General features: G+C 35.7%; 1 protein-coding gene across 5 annotated transcripts in view; it reads right to left on the bottom strand.

Moving 5' to 3' along the window:
• Positions 1 to 1,132: 1,132 nt before the first annotated feature.
• AKAP6 (A-kinase anchoring protein 6) overlaps positions 1,133 to 26,690 on the bottom strand; it is a 258,093-nt gene continuing 232,535 nt past the window's right edge. For 4 of the 5 annotated variants that reach the window (XM_015631792.2, XM_015631791.2, XM_015631795.2 and 1 more), the window contains 2 exons: positions 7,201 to 10,667; positions 1,133 to 2,074 (listed from right to left, as the gene is read on the bottom strand). In XM_015631792.2, the coding sequence (XP_015487278.1) occupies positions 7,242 to 10,667 (3,426 nt within the window). In that variant the 3' untranslated portion in view covers positions 1,133 to 2,074; positions 7,201 to 7,241. The remainder of the gene's footprint in view (positions 2,075 to 7,200; positions 10,668 to 26,690) is intronic. The other variant, XM_015631796.2, reaches the window with a different exon arrangement.

The following is a 26,690-nucleotide window of genomic DNA, read 5'->3' as shown; positions in this document are numbered from 1 at the left end:
CTCAATTCTTCTGTCACGACCATTTAAAAATCATGGTTGAGATAATTCATAAATAAATATAATCGCCACTGCAAAAATTTTACTAAAATTAGGGGTTATATTTTGAATTACTTTATATATATATATATCTTATAATATTTAAAGTGGTCTTTAGATGTATAGTTATACATTTTAGGTAATTATAGGTTAACTTGTTAGACTTCTACATGATAAAAGATATGCAAGTGCAGAAATCTCTGCAGATTCAAAAGGTTCACATAATAAATACTTTTTCTTATTTATACTTAAAGATAAGCATTGTTCCTGCTGCCCTACACACCTCACAGCCTGCCTAAGGCCACACTGTGGAAATTTAAATTGAGAGACAAATAATTTGCCTCTTGCAGTAACAGGAAGCTGTTAATAATTTGGAGAACATGAGATTGTTCTTAAATACCTGCTCTTTCAGTGCTGCATGAATATATCTTTTGGTCAGTATAGTTTCTCTCTGCTTACAGCTAAGCTTGTCAACTGATGTACATTTTTTAAAAGAGGAATGTTGAAGCTTTTTGTAAAAACATTTATAGAGTTGGAAATATAATGATTAAAGGTGGCATCAGAGGGCATTGCTTATCTTTTAAATTTCCTGACATTCCTTCCCAATGGTGTTTTTAGGAGATGAATGCCATCATTTGCAGAGTTAACTTATAAAGCTGGCTGCTTGGCCTTTTTTAGCCCCTCAATATAGTTTTAGCACAAGATAAAAGCACTTGAAATGTACAATCTAAGTCATCAAAACAGCCAACATCTAGCCAATGTCTAGATAGAGCTTATTCAACATGAGTATGTAAATGAATGAAATTTTAAGAATTGGACAACAAACTGTTGCTGATAAACAATGAAAAGTTCTGCTTTGAATTACTATATAAGATACTAAATATTTGTGTCTCCTTGTTTGGCCCAAAAGACCGACAAAATCTTTAATGGCAAAGTTCTTTACCTCTGATTTAGATAATACAAATCTTCACCAGTTAAAGAGTCGAGTATCTGTAGGGAATATTTGCAGAGAAAACCGTATTCTTTGGAATTTTGATAAAGCATTCTGTGTTTGGAACGCAGGTAAAACAGATCACCAATTCTGTTTTTTTTTTCCTCAATAAACTATGTTTATTGTGCCAATTCTAATTACCATGCAATCTAATGGTTTTAAGGCTTATAATTTCCACATCACTGGACATCACAAACATGAAAGCATTTTATACTGTCATTATACATCAATGTTTGCAGTTGGTTATACATATATACAGAAATTATTCACACATCTTAACCTTGCTATTTCCTCCTTTCAAATCAACATAATTTTACTGTGAAAGCAGCTTTTTAATAAATGGTATAAGAAATACAGCAAGGCACACATTTTTTAAAAACTTTTTTTCTCATTACCACCTCAAGAAGCATAAAAACCCAAAATGTTATACTTAATTCAGTAGAATGTCAACAGTTTCTAATATACAACACTATGTAGTTGTTTCTTGAAGTGTTGCATAGATTAAATTTTTTAATTAAATAAATAAAATGCCATTTATTTAAATTGCTTAATTTTTAGATGTATTGAATCAGGAGGACCAATGACTTCTTTTTGCTGCAATCCAACAAAATAGTCACTTTAAAAGCAAAATAGTTTCAATAAACTTATGCATTATACAGATAAATATTAAATTTGATACATAAAATAGAAGAGTACTGACAGGTACAATTCTGAAAAGATGAATCAGACTGATCGTGAATTCTATAGAACTTTAAAGAACAGACCAGTGGTAAGTAGAACAGGAGCATCCAATTTAGGAAGTGGAGGTCATTAGAGGTAGCTTGGGAGAGGAATCCATATGAAAGCAAATGGCCTTGCTACAAAACAAAATGATCACTAAAATAGGACTAGCTTATGCAGCCCGACCACAAAACCAACATGGACAAACCACATTTGGAAAAAAAATTTATCTTGGGAGTCAGTTTAATGAAGGGCAGTGATACAATGGAATTGGAGGTCATCCCAGGGTTTACAGGATGAACCTGCACCTGAATTGCAGCCAAGTTTCTAAAAGGAAACAGAAAAGTAATAGTAGGTTACAGAAAATGAAGTTTTATTTGCAAAACATAGGTCTTTCAGAACAATAATAGTTAGCCATTAAATGGTCACATGCCAGAGCCTTTAATGCAGAAGCATACAGTAGGCAGAAAATGAATTTTAACAGCCTGAGGTACAAGTTAGTGTAAAAAAAATGAATTGATGTAGAAAAGTTACTGATTTTCATAAAGACTTTGTTTCTAAAGAAACAAGGGTATTCATCACATTGGACCTTTTCCCTGGATCTTGTCCTCATCTTTGCCTGTGAACTTACCTTCAGCACACAGAAGTGCACCAACCAATGAAAACATGGAAATTTTCAACACTCAAGCAACAAAAAGATCTATCCAACAATTTTTTTTAGTATTTGTGCAAACATATGTAGTGAAACTTCAATGGAGCAGAGGAAAAGATTGTCACAGAAGTGTTCTGTGAATAGAATTGTCAGTATCATCACTGCATTTTTAAATTCTAAATAACTATTTAGACACTTCTAGTACCAGCAATGAGTTAAATTTGCCTACTATAGAATTATCCAGCTCAGAGTTTAGGGTTAAACTATTCAGCAAAGAGCATGAGCTTATGATGAGAATTATGAAGAAATAACTGTCAGAATACAGCTCAAAGATTAGTGCAAAGTACATCTCATAGGCATTTCCTAGGAGGCACTCCAGACATGCATTATGTGCCTTCCAAGTTAAGCAGGAATATCTGGATCTACCCAGTTACCATCTCCTTTGATCTTTCCTGTAACTGTTTTCCTGTAACATCCCTCCCCATTTATACACAAAATACTCTTACTTGAAAATAGTGAAAAGCTCAACCATCTGTTTAACTATTAATGAAGAACTGATCTGAATAAAGTGGAAGATTGTATCAAAAGATTTCTACAATTCTGGCATGAGTAAGAAAGGCCTCACTGATGGATCAAATTTTTCAAAAATTATGTAATTCATAGATTTAAATACAGGATTCTCTGTTTATTTATCTTTTTTTAAAGTCAGGTACTGTAAGGAGCTAAAAAGTCAGACTGCCTTAAACTCTATAAAGAAACTTTATATTTACTTCCCTATAAAAATCTCTAGGAAAAAAAAAAAAAAAAGATAAGCAAAGATTTCGATTATTATTGTAGTTCCAGTCTCTAAAAGTAAATTACTATATACTAACTATTATGTAAACTCATTTTTTTTTGTTCTCCTGTAGTAAATAAATAACTAACAGTCCTTTGCATTTATGTACCATCATTTATCTGTGGATCTCAAAATACTTTTACATAAATAAGCTATCCTTCATAGGTGCCAGCGATCATTATTCTCATTATTTTGTTGCTAAAAAAACAGAGACAAAGAAGGAAAAAGTCATACAAAATATCTATTGCTGAGCAGGAAATAACAGTCAGGCTCTTTGAGCACCAGTGTGGGGTTTCTCCTGGTGATAGTAAGTGGCAGAATATTCTATCTAATATTGCAGCGCTGTCAGATAAAATCAATTTAGTTTTCTTAAGTGCAAGTAAATTACTTTTCCCCTAAATTAAGTTAAAACTTAAATTTGAAATACAGAAGTAAGGAAATAGCTTTTGGGTTTACTTGTAAGAGCTAACAAATTACATACTGAATTCTAAGGCATCCTCTAGAAAAGACTTTGGATAGAACACATAAATGTAGATCCAGAATGTATTGATCTCTATGCATATTGAATTTGAAACTAGAAGTTCCCATCCCATTGGTGAGTCATGGCTCACAGGGACAGCAGAAGATTGCATGATCTCATGTACAGATAGATCTTTCAAGGTGACCCCTAACTGGGAAATAAAATCTGCACAGCTTTAGGAGCTACCTCTGTTGAAGAGCTGCATGTGGCTCATGTGAAACACTAGTCAGTGCTGGCAGAGATATTTTTGAGCCTGCCCATAGAATTGTTATAATTTTCCCACTATGGTCTTTTTATTTTGGTTTTGGTTATGTTGTTGGTTTTTGCTTGTTTGTTTTTTGTTGTTGGTTTGGTTTTGTTTTTTTGTAGCACACTGTTAAACAACAGGATTGCAACATTTGACAAAAATATTTATTCACTATTAGTTTTATTCTCTTGTACAGCCAAGGTAAATACTAAAACAGTACAAAATCAACCTACATTTGAAACCATGCATTTTTCAGCTTTGAATTCTCAGTAGGCTTTTAAGGTACACATATAGTATAGATTTTTTTTCTAAGTATTGCAGCTACACATGGAATTACACATTTAAATGAGCTTACAGCACAGGTGCTTCAGGAAAAATAATGGTGTTTGCCATTTATCCTTCAAATTAAATAATGTGTTTTTAAATAGTAACTTTTTTCATAATACACTTATGGGAACAACATTTATCTGTCACATTTTAAAAGATGTATTAGTAATAAATGTAAATTACCTTTGGAAAATCAGTAATTAGCCTCATCAAAAAATAAACAATCTGCCACCAAAAAGATAATCTTTAGCATAGTTAAGTATAATAACTGTTATTTGAATAAGTTAACAAATTAGGATAGATTGCTTCTGTAATTCATTCCCCATAGCATGAGAGATGAAGTTAAAGCATCAAGCTTGTGAATGGGGGAAGGGAGCTCAGACTTTAGTGAAACCAAACCTAGCAGCTCATATTTTCATTTTTGGTATGTCAGAGATAAACTGGATGTATTCTAGAACTTTACTACTGGGAATGATACAGTACATAGTTTCCATGGAGGTAATGCTATGTGTACAAGTTAAGAACTAGTGTATCTTCCTACATATAAAAAGTGGGAATGTAGTGTGTGAAGGGCTTTGTTCTCCTAAAATAATTTGTCAGCCCGCGGGCAAAAGTGGAAGCTATAACATAACCCTATTAAGCTGTTGCATGAAGATTCTGCATTATATTTTGTTGCATCATGGGGCATTTATTTATCCTCTATGTCCAATCTTAGATGTCACACAAACTGCATATTTCATTTCCAGTCTTAAAGAAAAAAAATCTGGCTACCATGGAAGTAACTATAAAGTTCTGAAGAGTGAGGTAAGTTTATGCAGTATTTTGAGATCCTCAGAGCAAAAGTACTAATAAATTGAAAAGACATGTCATTGTCTTCATCGGGGAAAGAATGAGAACAAAGATAAAATCACACTCACTACAGCAAGTACTCTTCCTCAAAATAAAATTATAAAAATAAGTGAAAAATAAGAAAACTAATAAAACAATAACTTGGAAAGCTTATGTTTACATCAGTTTCAGTTAACAGTCTCAGACTTTGTCGTCACGTCAATTTCCAAATAGAGATTTCTATATACACAGTCCATTTAATTTAATTCTAGAATACATAAAAAAATCTATGAGTTTTGTAATTCATAGTTGATTTCCATTCTCCAGTTGTTTGGATGTGTCCAAGTATTAACCTAATTGGCAATCAGCAGGTCATGATAGTCTATTTCAAAGCCAGAAATATTCCAGAAATATCCTTTTTGCTATGAGGGTTCCAAGATAACACATTAGTCAAATAGAGATGTGTTGAGATAGTAGCAAGCTGTAGACTACTGCTGTAAAAACTTAAAGGCTTTGCTAGATATATATATATATGTGTGAATGTGGGAATGCTGGGTAAGCCACCAATAAATGGAAAGCCCAAAGCTTAGAAATATAACAAAATCAAAAATGAGGAAGTTAGATCTCTAAGAGCAGCAAAGAAATTTATTTTGTATAAATCAAATGAGATCCTCTGCTACAGGTGCATAGTTTGCCATAGGAGAATACTAAAGTTTTCCATGGGCAGTAATGAATTACAGCCTTTTCTCCTGGCAATACCATTGAATTGTAGCATAACTTAGGTTGGAAGGAAACTTGAACATCAACTGGTTCAACCCCCTTTTAAAAGGAAGGCTGCTTTCAATGGTAGAAAAGATTATTCAGGGCCACATCCACTTGGATTTTGAAAATCTCCACAGATAGAGATTCAAGAACTTCTCAAGGAAACATGTCCCAGGTTTAGCCTTGTGTTTTATTGGAAATTCCCTTGCTACAGCTTCTGGCAAACAGCAGCATTTGGAATTGGATTGGCATTTGGAGTTGCTGCTCTGTCTGTGGTCTGCTGGAGGAGTGTTTCCAAAGAATAATGGCATTTGATAGAGCTGTGCTGGCTTTTGGGTCACCAAACTAGTGAGACTGAAATCAGCAGTGCTGCAGGCTAGGAACAGATCCATAAGTTGCTTTGTAGATCCTCTTCTGTTATTAAATGTGCAGTTATTGTTCCACATTTATGTGAGGTCAGAAATTCCAGATCTGAACCACTTTCAAACACTGGTAGAGATAGGATCACCTGTTGCCTTAGGTTTGACCATCTTATTCACGTTTCAAAATGCTTACCAAAAAATAAAAACAAAATGCTGCTGGGTGACTATCAGTTTCCATCTCCATTACTCTCACATTATTTACTTTCATGATGTTGTAAAGATCTGTTGTTTTGGAAACCTCAGCTTTTGGCCCAATGCTATGTTGTAATAATTTTGTTCTTAATAATGGCTTACTGAATTAAAGTCATGATAAACTGACATCAGGAGATGACTTATTATCACTCTGTTCTCCAGTCTGCTTAGCCATTCTTTATGGTTTGTCTAGAAACATTGTAGAACTCCAACTCACTAGTCAAACAAACTGGTTCTTGTAGAACTGGAAGTTCAGCTTTATCAAGTGCTTTTGAACCCCTTCTAAGACCAGCTGACTGCAGAGAAAGGCATCAATGAGCAGAGATGTTTTCTGGGTTTCTCAGCTGAGGAGGGAAAGGAGGCTGATATAATATGTTTGAAGAATTCCCAGGTTCTGCAAGATAGCAGACTTGTTCCAGAAGGGAGCAGCTCCAATCAGTGCAAAGCCAAAGGGCAAAAAGCAATTAGTATTCACTGCATTTGTTGGCTAGTGGCATGTAAACTGGGATTATAGTGTAACTGAAACAAATAATATAGCACTATCATGAAACCAGGAAGCCCTGGCTGACGATTCATCTCCTTTCATTGTACAAAAAAAATTTAAAAAAAAAAAGTTTTTTTAAAAAAAAAGTAAAAAAAAAAAAAAGTGCAACTTGTAGAGTACATACCTGTTTTTAGAATAATCTATGTGCCTGGAGAGGGTTACATTCTATCTGTGCATATTTATATGTCTTTCCTTATGAAGTTTCAGGAGATTTTCTTCACAAATAAGAGTTTTTCTGTTCTGATGCAAACCATCCTTTTTCTGTGAATGGCCAGGCTTTATCTGAAACTCTGTAGCTGAAGCCTCTTCAGAAGCAGCAACACATCCTTTTTTCTCTTCTGCTCCAGGTGATTTTCCTGCACTACTCTTTTTGGTGTTAACGTCTGGAGAATTCTTTTCCAAACTTTCATTTTGTCCATCTGAAAACAGCAAATCATCATCAGCATTTTTCAAATTACTTGATGCACATTTTTTGCTAGTATCTGGAATATTTATATCATTGTTTTCCCCACATAAGAAAGATAAATCCCTACCTTCAGAGGAAGTTTTAACTTCTAATGACTCTGGAGTCATTTCACCTAGTGACTCTGCAGATGTTTCAGAAATAGTGTTAGAAATAGGTTGCTGCTGCTCAACTTGTGCTTCAGAAGAACCATTAGAAACAGAAAGCTGCTGCTGCTCAACCCGTTCTTCCTCTGGACAGGCTTCAAAGAAGCATTCAATATCTTCTCTCTCATCTGTGAAGTCCTGTGGCACAGGAGTGCTGCTCTTTTCCTCTATGTATTTGATTACCTCTCCACAATCACTATCATGAGAAGAAAGTGAAAGATAGGAATAGAAGTCCCCTTTTCTTAGTTGGATGGGTCTGTGAGAGTGTTCTAACACTTTTTCCTTGATCTGCGCTAATGAAGCTGGACCAGATGACTCACACTCAGGCTGTGACTTACTTTTCAAAGCTGTTGATGCCATGTCTATTATCTCCCTAACAAAATTGTGTACTGAGCCATCTTCCATGTTTTTTTTATCAAAATCAGCAGATTCACAGTTACAGCACAAGTCAAGACCATTGGCTGATGAGTTGCATTCTGCTTCACTGGATTTCAAGGCTGCACAGCAATCGGGAAATTTTTCAGTAATGTTTATTCTATGTTGCTGACCACTAGGTAAGGATGGCTGTAAAGCTGTATCTTCTATGCCTACAGAACTAATTTCTGAGGAAGATTCAAGGCAAGGCTTTTTTGCAGGAGAGGAAGCGACAGAGTGATGATCAGGCTGAAGATGACTCTGACATTCTCTTGGAGAGTTCCTGGATCCAGCTGAGGACAGAACTGTCTCCTTGCCATCCATGTGTGAATCATCTGAACTGTCTGTAAATGCTTCACAGACACCACAGTCATTTTCAGCTTCTCTGACATCAAGTGATGCATGGGTTTTGGGGGTTGCTGCTACCCTATCAAGACCTTCCTTTTGGCTGCTGAGAGTATTTTCGACATTGCCATTCTCCATATCATCCACAAGCTGATCCTTCACAACCTGAGAGATGTGTTTCATTGGGTGACTCTTTGTTCCTTTTTCACGATCACAAGGTACATTCTTACTATTGCCATTATTTTCTGATATTTTCTGTACTGAACCATTCAATAGTGTTTCAATGCTTAATGTATCTGTGGCTTTTGATGTCTCATTACTAACTTCTTTACTGCGCTGAATTTCATCACTGAGGTTACTTTTTCTTTTCTCCCTTGTCAAGGAAAATTTTGGTCTAATCCAAGTTTGGAGCTCGTTTTTTATATAATCAAGTCCTGAAATTAAATTGCATTCTTCATAAATATCCTCATCAGTTGCTATACTGGAGTCGTCATCTTCATCTTTGATACCTAGCTCTTCCTCAGTTAAGGTAAGGGTGGAACTTGAAAGCAAATCACTGTCATCTTCATCATCAGTACAAGCAGAAGTGCAGGAGACATTAACAATCATGCTGACATTGACATCGCTCTCATCAGCTACAGATCTATTAAGATGTTTTCTAAATGATGCATTTGAATCTGGTATTTTATTTCTGTGTAGTACAATGTCTTCAGAGCAGAGAGAAAGATCCTCGCTGCTGCTGAGTTCAGTGAGAGAAGCTGCTGAATCTTCATTGATTGAAGATGCAATATCCAGAGACAGCTGTCCAGTAAAAGACATTTTTTGAGAGCTACTTTGGAGTGTTATATCAGAGATGCTGCGCTTTATTTTTTGATCGGAGGGACTCTGGATATTCTCTAAGCGATTCAAAAGATCTAATGTCCTTTTACTGAGCTCTCCAACAGAATCACTGCTTGCACTTATGTCTCCAGAGCCATGATGACTAAAAAGATCTTCATTGCTCTTGTAGGAAGTCAGCCAGCTCTCCAAAGAGGCACTTCGTTGAAGACCATCTCCACTTTTAAAAATACCTGAGCTGAACAAATCACCCACTACAGACAGAGATTCTAAAGAAGAACTATGAGATAAAGTTGAAACCTGTCTTGTATTCTCTGTAACAGGTAATTTTCCTACAGTTTCTGCAGATTTAGAGGAATTGGGATCTGATTCTCCACAGATACTTGCCAGAGTATGATCATGAATAAACCCATCTGGTTGTAACTCTCCAGACTTACGTTCAGATTTACCAGATATTTTGTCAAAACAAAAGTCCTGAAACAACCTGCCCTCTGTATGTGTTTTTTCAATCTGCGATTTTTTCATTATTACTGGTAATTTGAATTTGGAGCCCTGAAGATATGAGTAATCATAAAATGTAAACACATCATGTTTTCCTTGCAATTCTTCTAGACAACCAGGGTTAGATTTAGTAATGCCGTCCAAATCCTCATCATTTTCACTTCCACAACATGCAGAAGGAGCCAATTGGAAATCATCTGAAAGACTAGTATGATCTTCTTCATCTTGCTTTAGGGTTGGTTGTATTACATTATCCACTTGGCTTTCCACATGCCCAATTTCAGGATTACTCTGACTGCTTTCAATATCATTCAGCAAAAAAATTTCTGAATTATTTGTAGTTTCTGTATCACATTCACTCACTATCCCACTCTCACTCTCAGAATGCCTGCTTATGTTTCCACTCTGATACATGCAGTTATATGGTTTCCCCAGTGTGGTACCTCCTATTAGATCTGGCAGGGATTTGGTAGATGAAAATGATGAGTCTTTACTGAGACTTTTGTTTAAAATGTTAGACTGCATTACACTGGAGAGTCTGGATGTTTTTTTCAAAAAAGGCATATGTTTTTTCTCTGATAATTCAATATTATGAAGACTATAGACCTGATAGATGTGAGGATTTGTAGGGGAAGTAATGTTGGGGCAATAAAGAGGACTTCCATGATTATTGATACTTTCATCTTCATTCACATCATTATCACCACATTCTTCTGAAGCAGGTTTCTGGTTTAGATCATCCTTGTTGAGCTCCTGATCAGGATCACTTAAGTCCTCGTGAATACTGATGAGCTTATTACTTATGTCAGTTTCATCCCATTCTAGTGCATCTTCACTTGGACCATTTAGATCCATCAAACTGGGATCAATAACATTTAGAGGCTCCTGTAAAAGAAAAAGTCAAAGATTAAAAATATTTACAGCTGTACTTTAAATGTGCTTCCACTAAAATCATGTAAGTTAATGGAAGTAAAGTGCATTTTTGGAACAATGATCACTAATAGGCTTTTAATTTTGTTACATCTTGTGTGCTATTAAAATGATCAATTAAAATTAAACCTATTACATTTTGAAAAATTTCTTAGACTTTTTACTTTTTTCTTCTTATTTTCTGTCGAAATATAATACAGAAATTTGACTTTAAAATATATTAATTGTGATTAGTCACTTTACATATAATAAATTTAAACTTAGAATCACACAGGAGTATGTTAGTAAAAACCATGCAATTATGTTGGATTATGAAAATCTTTCTTAGCCTGCTTAATTTAAGATGTAAAGGATTTATGAAAGGATTTTTGAAATGTTTATACCAAAGTTCTGTGTAGTCAGTCTTAAAACAACAGATCCCAAGTCTTGATGAATTTTGTCAGAATTTGTATTTATTCTTTACTTGATACTAAAGGCAGTACAAATGACCAGTAAGCAAGACTAATGAATGTTAATGTTCAGCTGAAAGATCAAGCACTAAATGAATTTCAAGTAATGCCTGCCCTGATACCTTTCTCTGGAAAAGGACTGATAAATAAGTGAGAGGAACTTAATTTTCCTTTTTAAAGATTGGTAACTTTCCAGTAATGTTTGTTATTATGAACCAGAACATATGATAACAAGAATTGTTCTTTCCAGAAAAATGTGTGGAAGAGGAAGAACACTTTGATACCTTTTCTCACTCAGGTGTGATTTGTCAAGCAGCCAACAGTACCAAAACACTTTAAGACTGAAATGGTTCCTGATTTGGGGGCTGAGCACAAATTAATTTCACTTTCTTTTTCTATTTACTGAGAGGCCTCCATATTAGAGAAGGCTTTGCTTACAAGTAACAGAACTGTTCACAAATATAGAATTGTTTAGTTTAAATAATCTGAACAGCTGAACAGTGATCACTGTATCCAGAAACATAAACAATTCTTCCAAGAAACATTTCAACTCTGATCTCTTGATTTCTCTAATTTTCTTTGAGCAAGAGGTGTTTTTCAAATACAGCATTGACATCACGCCAAACAGCAAGAGCAAATCCCAGCAAATATAAAGCAGAAAAATGAAGCTGTAGTCCAACGAAGTGTAGTTCTGAACAACTTAGTTGCTGACTTAGATTCATCAAGACTCAGCCAAGGTTAATTGTGCAGGGAAAGGCACGTACTTCCGACTTCGATTCTCAGCTGGAAACTCTCTTTGAAGTAGGAACTAAAGCTTCACAGCCCTTTTGTGAGCTCAATAGTTAGGACACTGATTTTGGACACTTTGCCAGACTGGGCATAAGAGATATGAACCAAGCTATTCTCTCATGAGAAGCCCTACCTACATGCTGTTCTTAAAAGCAGCTTGCTTGTCCTGTGTCATTAAAAAAAAAAAAAACAAACTGATATTAATTTTGTCATAGATAGATGAGGAGAATTTTGTCCTGCAGTGTTGTGTTTGGCACACTTGACCAGCAAGAGACACAAACAGTGCCAAATCTCTGCTCCAGTGCCTATTTATTTATGGATATAGGCGGCATTGTTTCCGTGCAAGACACAAGGCTATATCATCCCAGTACGTCCAGTAAACAAAAGGCTAAAACAATCAAAGGAAATCAGGAGGAATTATTTCCTCCAAACTGGGCAGCTATCCACAATTCAATGGTGTAATGTGATTAACTTATTTGATAAATCAAGACTCTCTCCATCTAAGATAAATCTGTGTCCTCATGCTTCATTTGGCTTAGCTGTAATGTAGGTCCCTGAGTACTGCAGCTGTGTTAAGATCTTCCACATAATGGGCAGAACGAATGGGCAGGTGTGAAAGAATTTTTTCACTTTTGCAGGTTAGGAGGCCTTCAGTATTTCATGAATCTCTCATGACTAAAGTTAAAGCTTTGAGTCTCTTTGTGGATCTACCTACCCCAAAGTTTTTATAAAGTACCTTTGTTAGAGTTCTTTTTTTTCCCCCATGAGACATTGGCTAAAGTTAAGTTCTTGAGAAAACACCCATCTTCTAGACAGCTATGCCTATCAGAGCAGTTCTGAACATTGTGGAGTCCAGAAATCTTTATTTGGATTTGCCAGTTTGCCATGTTTTAATAAAAGCTCCTGGTTTGCACTTAGTTGGACTCAGTTTCCCACCTGTAGCTGACCCTTAACTAACATTTAGGTAAAATGCAAGAGAATATAATTATTTGAAAACCTGTTAGATTAAAAAAGAAATGAGATTCAATGGATCATTTTCTCTGTGTCATGTTTTACAACTCTGTCATACTCAGCATTAGGAAGACATTGCTGTGGGAAGTTTCCCAAACTGCTTGATTTTACTGTTTTTAGCTTCTGCCAGCTGCAAGAAGAAATTACTGAAGGCAGGAAATCAGCAGCAGGTTCCAAGGATTTTATGTTCCACAGAATCTGATTCTGTTTCTCAAAACATAACATTTGGTCCTTATTGGTCAGGAAGATAACCTTCCCTCTGTAAATCAGCACTTGGCTGCCTTGTTTGTTCAGCAAGTCAGATGGACTAAAACAATAAAACATGTAGAGTTGTGACCTCAGCCCATTCATCTTCACTGAGTGCTCCCCACTTCAAAGCCTATTTTTTTGTTCTTAAAATGCACATGCTTTTCTGAGGCCTGGCATATACTCAGAAGTTTTGCAGGCTTAACTTGTTGGCAGGGGATTTTTTTCTTTATTTTATTTTATAATATTTTCCTTCTGATTGTTGTTTATACTTGCAAAGACTCTTATGTGGATATGGTCATTTTACTAATATAGATTTCTCTGTCCAAGGAACTGACTAAATTGGTATAAGTGAATTACTACTGTAGTTATAAACATTATATCTCTTGAAGTACAAATTTAGTGGTTATCAGCTACACTGGCAGCCCTTCCAAAGTACAGAAAAAGTTTTAACTTTGAAACAAACCACTCAGCTTAAGTCACACACATTTTATGTTTGGCATTTTTAGTACAGGTAAATATATTCCCAATATTTTTTTACAAAATTTAGTTAACTGTTCAAACAAGGCAGAGATTGAGGTAGTTTTTAGAAGAACCACACCATAGCCCCTGGAATAAATCTCAGAAGTGAAGAATGGAAGGTGGTGTCACTCCAGCCTACATTTACACTGACAGAGGCAGCAAGGTAAAAAGCCAGGAATTTTTAGGAACTATTCTTCTAATATCAGACGTCTCTTTTTCAGGCTGCTCAGTGCAAAATTAGGATGCTGGATGGTTAGAGTTATCATGATAGTAACAGATTATTAGGTATTGCCAACAGACTGTTTAAAATTTTCCAGCCTTAGCTTTTACTTGGTGTTACACAGAGGAGGGTACAAATGATAAATGTCAGATAGTGCCAGAGATAAATTCTGTTTGCTCGCTTTACTGGGAGAAATGGTGATGTTTCTTCTTCTATGTTCTTCATTTAAAAGAATTGTATAGTATTGTACAATTCTTCTTTTACACAAAGCAGATAAATCTACTGCCATTTCCAATTGGGGAAGCTTTACTTGTGTAAGAGCTGCACTATGTTTCTTATTGTGTTTCAGTTAATTAAGAATATGTCTTTCCCAGAGCATTTGCTCTTACAGTCTCTAAAGGAAGTTCTACCTAGCCTGGATCAAGGTATCTGTGTGACTTGGTCTAGTGAAAGGAGTCTGTGTCTATGGCAGGGGTGTTGGAATTAGGTGATCTTTGAGGTTCCTTCTAAGCCAAACCATTCTCTGACTATATGATTCTCTGATTCTATGATGCCTTCTTAAAATGTAAATTCCCAAAAAGGAAGGGGTCTATCACAGACAGACATGGTGATCTCCACATGTAAGACAGACTATATTTAAAGAGAATCTTGGAGTGTGCTACAGAACTTCACATTTCAAAGGAGTGAGCCCTTTATGCTGACTCTTAAGCCCTGGATTTGCTGAAGCCTGTGCCAAAACGTCGCAAAGGTACTGTCTTCACCCATCTGGCAACAACTTTTGGGATACTGGTTTTTGTAAATGATGGCACTAAATTTCCTGGAATTCAGAAACTTGTTTTTTATATGTGCAGGAATATGAGCAAAAACATATATTTAATTTTTCTAAGAATAGGTAGTTTTAAAGTAGGTATGAGCAGCCTCTATCATTATAAAGTCACTAAATCCCACTACATTTAGAGAAGATCTCTAAGATCAGTAAGAAAAGTAAGAAAAGGCAAGTAGTTTCAACCAAGAAAGTAAAAAAAAATCCCAATGTAAACAGATGCACAATATTATGCATATTCCTGTTTTTTACATATTACCAGTAGATAAACAACAGTTAGAAAGCATTTATTGTTGCATGAAAAGTTTTAAGTATGATTAAGTGAATAATCAATTAAATTATAGACTCAGAAGAGTGAAAGGTTAAATTAATTCTAATGTACTTGAAAGTGCTGCATTAAGGATTTTAGCTGTTCCTACTTTGAATCCAGAACTATTTTGCTCAGGAAAGCATTCCCATTTCAGTGGGATAACTCTTGTGAGCACAAATAGCTGTGTGCTTAAGTCCTTGCAGAGTTGGTGTTTAATGGCTAAAGAGTTAATCTGCAGAAAATGTTAATGGGAAGAAATAAGGTTATTAAGTCAAATAAAGACATTTCGTCAGCCCCAATGCTCTTTAAGGAAAAGTGTCAAAATGCAATTTTTCATTTATTTCCTTTACCAAAACAAGAATAGTTTAGCTTTTTTCTGAAGCAAATTATATTAAACAATGATTCTCTGTTTTGGCTTCATTTGCATGTACTGCTCTAGTACAGATACTTTGTGTTGGTGAAACAGGCCTGTAATGTAACCCCTACGTACTATTATATTTTTTTAAAGGAATTAACATGAAAAAAAGAGCTTTTACAATAATAAATACAAACTCTGTTCTTCCTCCCTCCCTGCAACATATCCTTCAGTTGCTGTGGCCAAATTATCCAAACTCAACTGCACTTAGGGGCCAGGGCAAAAAGAAAAAGGACAGAAAACCATCCCCCACCTCCAGGAATGCATGCACATTCAAGGAAGACAAACATGATTTTGTCTTTTGAAAAATGCAAGCATGCCAAGTACTTCTGCTGAGGGAAATAGTCATGTGTACAGTGCCACTTCACCTCTGTCTCCCTTAAACCCATTTTCTAAATGGTGTTCCCTATATCAAAGTCATCAAAAAAACTATCCCAGTTTCCCAACACAAATTTTTAATATGCATAAACATATGCATATGTATACTATTCCGTGTGCATAACACCAAAGCGGCCTACACATTACAATATATACTCAGAATATATGGATTCAGCATGCTTTATTATAAATCACGAAATATATGAACATACATATTTGTTATAATTGCACTTAAAAGCAGGTACGCATTTATTTCCTGAGAAAATAAGATCTAAATCTGTGGTAATCTCTTACTGCATTTTACAGTTATTATTGCCTCTCTCAATGACATTACATGCTCAATCCTGTCCTGGAGAGCTCCTCCTTCTCTTTTAGGGGTCATGTATGCTCACAGGTAGTGCCAGGGTCCTACATGGGTGGTTGCATGCACAAATTCCTGTACCACAGGAAGGACACTGACTTAGCCTCTGCCCTCTGCAGTCACAGATGTCACCTGCAAGGGTCTCAGTATGAGCTGGGAACAACAGAGGCTCCACCACTACTCAGGTCCACATGATCATGTTTGAAGTTCTCTGACAATGCTCAGAAATAACAGTCTAAAGGACTACTATTGTCGTATCTAGGTTTTAAAATAGGGAATTTTCCTTATCATGGCAGCAGCTTTGTGGGCCCATCTTCTAAGCAACAGGTGAAATAACTGCAGAAACATTTTAAGAGGATGCCCAGCTGAAAACTATACTGAAAACACCTAGTAGTAGGAAAAGTGTTTTTGAAGTCAGGGAAATAGTCCATTCTCTAAGCATTCCTCTGCTATTTCTATGTCACTTGATGATGCTAGGCAAAATTCTGGGGTCAGTTGTGCCTGCATATGGGTCCTGTGGGGGTCTCCTAACTCCCTTGGTAAGTTGCCAGCAGTACCAGATGGACAAAAGAGTGACAACCTCCAGCCTCTCCATCACACTCCACTCACATCACACTGGAGTGCACAAGCCAGGCTGAAACAGAAGGTGAGCCATGTCAGCAGAAGGCCTGCAGGAACTAACTTTGATCACTGATCAAGGCAAAAGCAGGGACTCAACAAGTTCAGTGCTTGTGTCCAAAGTACCATTTCTAATGACCTACCTATTATCTGTTTTCCATCATCTACAGAAGCATTTGCCTCCTTTTTTTTTTTTTTTGCCCCCATATCCTTTCTAACATCTCTGTTTCTTATTTGCTAAAGAATCCCTTTACATGTTACTAGAAAGAAGAACATCTATAACATTTTTATATTGAATAATATTGTCATCCAAATAAGTTTACAATCCCAGACCCATATCCCAAGTTGTGTATTTGGGCTTTTTTTTGTGATGAGAAAAACCTGGATACATGGCATATTTTACCAACTGTTGTTTTTTCTGCTTTGTAGCTTTCTTTTCATCTGTCAAGAGGTTACATGACAGGATTTTTTGCCCTTGAATGTCATTTCATAGCTCACCTTTACTTCAGAGAAATATATGATTTTCTTTGTTCAAGAATCCATCACAAGCCCTTTCTGAAACTCTTAGAAAAACATTCCTGGCTTTATCTAAACCCAAAATGTTTCCATGCACACATAGTTAAGAACAGAGCAAATCCTGGTGCTATACCTCAGATATATGCCCAAGCAAGCTGGTGGGAGTTCATCCATGCAAAGTCTCAGAATTTACCCAAATGTCTTCTTTATAGTTAAGTGTATAAAATATCCAGAAAAACCAGGGAATCTGTGGAACATCGTATTAATGCCAAATCAATTGCATTCTGCATTTAGGTGCTCATAAACAAATTTTTACCAGCAAAGCAAAGTGGCACAATAAAATCACTGTTGCTTTGTCTTTGTACTAGTTAAGAGGTCAGCATACTGTTAATAGTACTTTCAATTTAGTGTCATTTATATTGGAACTAGTACTCCTTTAACAGTGTAGTGTCAGTTAAACCAGAAGAGCTCAGCAGATGCTGCAAATGGACTCAGTGGATGCAGCAGCCATCTCCAATCTATAGCAGGCACATCAGGACACCGAAATCACAGCTTTTTAAAGAGCTTTGTTTCAGCAGAAATGAGGGTTTGTGAAAAACTCTGAAGAGTGAGAATCACCATAGAAACATAGACAGACATAAGGTACAAAAGAGCAGGACATAAGCCCTTGGGAGCTTGACCTTAGGAGAAACATAGAAAGAAAGTTTTCTCATGAAGAGCTGGAATAGAGAGACTTGAATTTCTGAATAAAAAATTCTTCCAGTATACTGGAAAGGGAGACTTTATCTATTATTTATGAATAACAGGACTGCATGAAAAATACCTGTCCCTATCATCAGTTTCTTCTTCTGAATCAGCTGAGAGACCACCAATCACATCACACATTATCAATGAGAATGGACTCCTTGTTCCCCTTATTTAAATTTTCAATGCAATTTCCATGCAATTTCAGTCCTGGCATTTCCTGAAGTGATTGATTCGCCATCTGTAAATTTGAGATATCGACTTGAGGGGAGTCAATAAGCAAGTATTGTTAAGTCAAAGGCTAGAAGAATACTGCATATTATAAGTACTTGCACAGTCTGCCCACCTGTGGATTTCCAAGTGCTAAGTTAAACACCACAGTTGTCAGTAAGTGGCAGGGAGTTCTGGCAATGAATCAAAATTACAATGGTAAGCACTTTGAGGCTAAAACAGCACAATTGCTCCTTGCCATTACACAGGCTATATCTAAGAAAAGCTGCTCTTCGAATGTTGCTATATAGAATCACTGGCCTAATCTCCAAATATAAGCAGTCCCTAGGTAGGCAGAGCTCTTTCACCAAGATCAGCTCATCCTTGAACTTCCAGATTATTTTCTTTTCTCCTTCTCTAAGTGAGGTAAGTGATGATGTTTATACCTCTCTCTATACATAATAGATGTCAACACAGCTCTGGAGCTGGCTGGAAAAAAAGGATTGGAATTTCCAGTCATAGCTAGTACATCGAATAGGTCCTGTGCAGCATCCTAAGTACCAGCATTATGTGCACAGTTTGGTTTGGTCACTTGCAAAACGATTTGATATAAGCACTTTGTAGAAATTCAGAAATTCACTTGGAAGAAACCAAACTAGTGGACAACTATATCTTGATATTGTGAGAGATTTATACGTGCTCGTCTTAGTAATAGTTTTACTTGACAGAGTAAAAAATTACAATGGGGAGTAACTCACTGTTACAAAATCACTACATTGCCATTATTCAACCTTTTGCTCTTATAGGTCAGTTTATTTTAAATGTTACACACCTTAAACTTGGGCTGAAATCAAGACATAAATTGAAGATTTCAGTCTGTCCACAATGACTGTTTCAATGCTGGTGAGGCACAAAAAGTCCAATGAATACTAAGAGTTTACAAAGTAATAACTGAGGGGCACAGGGCTATTAGTATTAATGTGATCATTAGAAGTGTTGTTAATATGCAGTATAGAGCTCTGAGCCTTTCAAGCAGCTGCTCAGGTTTTTACTGAAAACTCTATGTTTGACATACTTTTTGTGTAGTGCTAAGAAATTTTGGAACAGTTTATGTTGTTTCATGCTGAAGCAATATTCCTCCCCTTTTAAAAATAAAAATGGATTTTTAGAATAAAGTGTCTTTCTGAATTGTTCAGTAAACCAGTAAACCTGCTGAATGAGCTGTGACTCCATAAAGTTTAGGAACTCATTTATTATGTGTGTAGATCAGACACTGCATTTATTCACAAAGTGAATCTCTAAAATTTAGCTTTCATTAGAGCTGTGGGGAGGCCCAGTCTTTCTCCCTTCGCTGGAGAAGGTGAAGCTCAAGAAGATAATTAACCATGAAACAATGAGGAGGCTTGCTGGGTAAGCACTAGTGTGAAAACAGTTACTCCTCACAAAGGAGGGGAAATTAGCTGGCTGGATAAAAAAGGAAGTGTCAGACTGGAAGACTGAAAGGACTGCAAGTGTAAGTAGATAGCTCTCGCATCATTAATGCAATTTTTTAACATTTAAACATCACTGATTTCTAAATTTAAATGCACTTAACTGCTATGTGTTAAGGGGATATTAATATGCCATTTTAAAATAATTTTCCTTAAACTTTCCATTTTCACATTTCACCACTTTTAGTCATCCTTCCCACGCATGAAAAAAGTCACCCCCTCTTAGTATTGTATTCTTGTTTACAAAGCCAATGTAAACAGAGTGTTCTAAAAAGATTCTGTTTGTTCATTGTATTTTAAAAACTCATTATTTTACTTTAATACAGGTCTTTTTTATGAACATAGCTTCTTTTGATTATACTGTTTCACAGAGCAAAGACTTATGATATATCTTTCCTTTCAAAACTTCCTTCGACTCCAACAGTGTTCCCTGAAGCAGCCACATTTTTGGCAGAAGTTCAGTTGTATGCTATGCCAAAAGAAATAGAATAAACAAACACTGCTTAACGCAGCTGGCTGGGCAATTTACATATTACTGCACACCCCAAACACCAAGACCTGGATGTGGATTAGAGCTACAACAATGACACAAACATCTTACATGTAAGGAGAAATGAAACTCAGATCATCATTGCTCATGATTTACATTTCATTATTTAATGTATATTATAGTACCTCTGACATAAATCTATGTGCATATTTAAATATTAAGTAGATGTATTTATTATAATTTCTCTATGATTTATGGAAAAACTATGCTAGAAATGTTTTGGAAAAGTATTAAGTGGGTACATTTTTGAAAGTTTTCTTCTGGTAAAAGCACACTACATAAATGGTCATATTCTGGCTTTTGGAAACAGTGAAAACCCCTCCAAGCACAATGAAAAGTCTCTAGGCATATTGTAAAACTTATTCCCTGTACATAAAGCATAGGTAGGCCTCCAAATTTGCAAGTTCATGTGCTTTCAAACAGCAGCAGACATTTTGGGTGAGATCAACAGTCTGTTCAGGTGACCCCATCTCCTGCAGTGGTTAGTAGTGAATGTTTATGGAAAAATCAGAAAACCATCAAACACATAGAAGGGTACAGAAGCTGGCCTCCCAAATTTGAGAAGTCAGCCTGTGGGGACTTTCAGAGTTGGAATTTATTAAGCATTAATTGATGTTTCCTCCATTAACTTGTTTGATTATTTACTGAAGTCATTTGTATTTTTGCTATCCTCCACATCCTGTATGAATAAAATTCATTTTTATTATGCACTCCATGAAAATAGTATTCCCTTTTGACTGTTTTAAATCTCCTGCCTGATAATTTCATTTGGTACATTTTCCTTTGTGTGTTAAGAAAAAAGAGTAAATAATTTTACCTTAGTTATTTTCATTTATTTTTAAAATAGTTTTTAATTGAATTTGTGTCTGCCTAGAGCTGATGCAGCCCCTAGAATATCATATAATAGTGAACAATGAGATACTGACTATGCATATACTGCTTGAAAATCCTTCAAATATATTTCCATAGTGGCATGAGTGTTGTGGCCTCATCTTCCAATATAGAAGGCCCTTACAAGATTGAAAAACTGCAGTGAAAACTGTCAGAAAATAAGGTTTCTTCCTCTTTTCTAAAAACTATTTTGTTTGAGAACTCTTGAAAAAAAAAGATCTAAAGATTAGCTTCAATTATATTCATATACTGTTCCTTGCAGAACTGGACTCATTAGACATGCAGAGCAACAAGTCATTAAATTAATTTAAAAATCAAAAGTTTATGACTTTCATATTTCCCTTAACTATAATTTTTAAAACAATCCTAGCCTGAGTCATGAATTTATGATTAATGAATATTAGGCATCTAAATAAAACACTGACTTCATCCTGTAATTTGAACACAATGCATTGCGATGAGAGTTAGTGTCTGCTGAGCACTATTAAATATCTGACCCCATATTTAAGTAGTATAGGAAATGAGTTCTTTTGAAGACTTCTGTCCTTGAAAATTAAAACCTAGCCATTTTAGCTTTTATTTTTTAATGAGTTATTTTTACTGTTTAAATGGTGTTTGACAGTTGTCTCAGCATCGGCATGCTTCGGAAACAAATTTTCAGTTTTTGAATATTACTTATTTTCCCACTAAAAATGATTATTCTTGAGAATTTGTCTGGTTTGGCTGGGGTTATGAGTTTGAAACTTCCCATCATTTTACAAAGCCATTGCAAAACATGATGCCTGCCATAGTGAGAGAAACGGTAGAATAATATAGCAGATTGGTGAAATGCAGGGAGTATTTCAGCCTTGGATTGTTACCTTATATTTTTAGTTGTGACAGAAAGATTTGCAGTCTCTGAGGATGGAGTAGAGCCCACCATTGAAAGACATAAATGTGTTTCTTTTTTGCTTTCACTCTAAAAACCTACTAGGTGACTACTCAGGAGACTCTCTCAAAAATATAACACAACATTTATCTGAATTTTGACTAAAGTTGACTGGGTCTACATAATCTTTCCCAAGATCTGCTCAAGAAGAAGGGTTTTACCCTCTTTGTTTTATCAGATGGTCCAAATTCTGTGCACTGTCATGATGGCTGCTCTCATAACCATGCCTGTCAGAGGACTGGGCTTCCTCCACAGGTCCTCAAGAAAATTACGAGAAACACAGAATTTCTTGCAAGAATGTGGGATGTATTACCTCTCTTCAAGAAAAATCTAGACCTAGCTTCAACATCTGCATAACTACAGATCATACAGATAATTGTTCAATGTCACATGTCCATGTCCATGTCATAAATCAGACATGCAGTGCAACCCAGAAGCTCAAAAACATATACACCTCAAGTATGAGGATGGTACATCATATTACTCTAAAATCATAAACTCTAAAATCAAATATCAAATCAAATATTCATTCACTTAAAAATTAAATATTTTAAGGAAGCACCAAAGTAAGCAAATGCAAGCCATCAAGACTGTATTTTCATAGACTATATGGAAGAGGTCTGGTATCAAAACAAAAATTTTGATAGATAGTAAAAAAATAAATCTGTAAAGGTTCAAACATAAGTCATTAAATAATTTGTAATGGCTAGATCACATAATGTGTCTTCAGCACTTTACAGTATGCAGTGTGCCCTTCTCATCCAATTAAGTTAATCATCTCCTAGTACTTTGCTGTGCCAGATACTCCTGATGAACTAAATTTTATGCAAGATTTTTAGCTAGGACTCAACTTACAAAATGATGGCTTGTGATGAAATAAGAAACTTTTAGAAACTAAGTTTTGTTTAGTAAAGCTATCTAGAAAATAACTAAACAGTGACAGATTCATTTTTTACCCCTGAAACATGGGGTTTTATATGTGTCTCTTAAGTTTAGAACAAGAGTCATTCTATGTGTTGAAAAAAATATTGCATCAGTGAAGTAAATATAGAGAAGTGGAGACACCATGCCTAACATTATGAAAAACTGCTTTCTTTCCCAGAAAGGAACACAGAAACAAATAAATAGAGTAAAAGAATAAAGATACCAAATCAGAAGCAATGTAGTATTCTTTAACAATTTTTATTCCAAATGCATTGTAAAGAAGGAAGCCAGGAGGTTGGCGGGTAAAAATCCTGAACAGCAGTTTAAGCAGGCTCTTTACCTCCTAAGAAACAAGCTTGTGGAAAGAAGTGCTTTTCTTTTTTTTTTTCTTTTTCTTTTTTTTTTTTTTCAAGTGAGCTGTCTCAGCATTGCAGATTTTCCCAAGTCCTTACAACTCTAATTAAAATGTGGTAATTGGTTATGTTACCTCAATTACCATGATGCATGGACATTGATACAAAGCGACACCAATTGAATCCCTTGGGTGTTATACCCCAAGGCCATCCCATTTATTGTGGCCTTATTATTTTCAATTATGTGTCTGGATGTACAGCATGCTTGCAAGCCAATACAGATGAGGGTTCTGCTGGACTTTCAGTGTAATGTACACATGAGATGACTCAGAGGAAGAAGAGAAATAATTTTTTTTTCATGAGGTATAGTAGTGAACTTGGCGATCAGACAAATGAATATTTCAGACATGTTCCGGACAATGTGAGAATTAGGGCACCTTAACCCAAATTGCCTTAGCTCAAAATCTCCATTCTAAATGCATGAGTAATACTGTCCCTTCAATAATTAGCCCTCTCTGTTGAATAAGAAAAGAAATTGTCTGCTCCATAAAACAGGTATGTTTCTCATTCAATGAATGAGCATTCTGGTGAAAAAGCAGCTTCTCCACTCACCAAAAAGGCAGGAATATTGAATTGCAGCTAAAGTAAAATACCTTAGAAATCACAGTTTTTTTCTCTCTCTCTGTCCCAAAAAACGTGAATTTCCATGGTCACCTTGATGTAGCTTTGTATACAGAGAGACACCTGATCTGGGCAAGACATATACAAATTGGAATCCTCTGTAGCAGCTGGAATAATCAGTTGAGATTAAGCACATAATTTGCACTGGGCATACCACTGGCTGAGCAAAAAATTTTTTTAAAAAAATTGCAGAAAATAGCTTACATATTTGCACTTTGCTTTAATTTATGGGCACAACCATGACTAAGTCTGTCCCAAAACCATTTTTTAACTTTTCAGTCTTTCAAGTAGACTGTACCTTCTAAAGGAAAGTGCATAGTGACTTAAAGCTTCTCCAGCTGTTAAGCAGGAATTTTAGGTGGAAATTTTGAATTTAGTTAAATGAAGATTGTTGCTATTGCTATTGTAATTTCCAGGCAGCCTCTTTTTCCTTGAAGATGATTGATAGCAGGGTCTTGTTAGACAAGCTATAAGGCATCTGTGTAATCCTGAAGTTAAAATTAGGGTGATAAATAACATTATATCATATATATACAATATATAATATTATTATATCAAAACAAACAGATGGGGGAGATAAAACCCTTTTTTGCTAAAACAGACTAGGGACTGCTTCCAGTTTTCTGAGATTTTTTCATTTTATGAATACCTCATTCTATATAGCTAGATTAACCTACTGAATCTAATCATATTTCACCTTTCTGGAGTGATTCTTATTGATAATTTTACATTCTAGATAGAACTTTCTGTATATGAGAAGGACAGCTTTTACAGGACTGTAGATGCATGAAGTACATGTTAGTAACTTGAAATTTGTAAACATACGGTGCCCATGGTTGCAAAAGGTGAACAAAATTCAGCAAACTGCTGAAGACCGTAAATGAAGACAATTCAAAAGAAACATAGAAGTTTTCTGTGGTTAATTCCAGCATACCTTTGTAATGTTTTAAGTGGCCCAGATAAGTGACTGAATGTAAAAAGGGGCAGAAAGAGGACAAAGGAACATCCCAGTACACAATTAGAAAGTAGAAGATGAAAGTGACTCCTGAGCTGAGACTGTACAATCATCTGGGGTATCTTATTTACTGTCAGCAAGTCAGATGCCATGAATGAGTCAGATGCCATCAGGCTATAAAAACATCTCATTTGTTTTCATAAATTACAGTATTTTGTGGGCAACCACAAAGACAGACTTGTTACCAAGGGATACAGCTTGTGTGCCAAGACTGGCACACCATCAAATACAGAGAGATACGGTAGCAGGAGAAATGGTTCTGGTACCTACCCAAGAAATGACTGCACAGGAACTGAGTGAAAAAGAAGGTTAGAACGTGCCAGCTCAGGCAAGGAAAGTCAAAGAAACAGGAATCCTGCAGTGGCTGGAGCATATTTAAATGCTGAGAATACGGATAGTTTTATCAACAAGAGAAACTTGTACATACTGACACTCTTAAAAGAAGCATTTTATTATAAAGCAGCCTAAGATGAGAGGTTCCAAAACAAAACAGCCCACAGTGAAAATTAGATGATCATCATGATATCTCTAAATGGCTGCTATTTCTCAGCAGAAAGAATGATACACCCCTCAGCCAGTCAAAGTCAGCTCAGCCCAGCAAATAACTCCAGACTACCTCAGGCAAAGTGGGAACAAAGCAGCGGGTACCTTGTGAAGTTCCAAGCCTCCAGATATCAAGCGAGGTTCTCTACTCATATCCTCACCATGCCTCAACTCCTGATCGATTGCAATCCCAAACAGAAACACAAGACTTCACTCCTGCTGCAAGAGCAGCACCAAGCTCTAATTAGCTGCTAACAGTTTATTTACAGCAACTGCTTTCATACAGCAACTGCCCACATGCAAAAGAGGATAATATGTGTTCATTACAGTAACTTGGACCTCTAACATATCTAACATATCTCACAAATGCAACTTCTTTCTCTTCTAAGTCAAATAGGAGATATACATTTACTTAAAACAAACAAACAAAAAAAACAACAACAAAAAACAAACACAAAAAACACCCCTGCTGATTTGTGGTACTTTACCTTTAAGTTCACTCCCTCTTGGGCTGTTACAATACTCAGCCTCTAACAAAAAAAAATCAGGATTCTAAGAGCTGCTTTTTGGTTTGGTGGTTGTCTAAATACTGCACATACTTATTTCGGAAGCTCTGAAGTTCAACTGTTCTTTCTACTGCTGGTCAGATCATTAAACATTTTGTGTAGCACTAGCCAAATTTACTAGTTATTGCTGCAACACATTACTAACATGACTAAAACTATTCCTAAGATGGAATTACCACAAAAACACAACCAGCATTTCTCAAGAGAATTAAAAATCTCTGCTACTGTATTTTCTTTCCTTATCAGTCTTTTCTATTCCTCAGTCTCATATTTATCTTCTAACCCATTCACTTGCCCAGCCTATTTCACTGATGAATTCTTTTACTTCTGTTCTCATTTCTTTTTCTCCCAGACCCATTACTATCAAAACTCTCTGCAACTGTTGAAATGACATTTGTTTTGTTTTATTTCTTTATTTTTCTCTC

This window comes from Parus major, chromosome 5 (genome assembly GCF_001522545.3).
Source record: "Parus major isolate Abel chromosome 5, Parus_major1.1, whole genome shotgun sequence".
In the NCBI taxonomy this organism is placed as follows: Eukaryota; Metazoa; Chordata; class Aves; order Passeriformes; family Paridae; genus Parus; species Parus major.
Note: the sequence above shows the minus strand (reverse complement) of the source record. Positions and strands in the feature narration are given on the sequence as shown.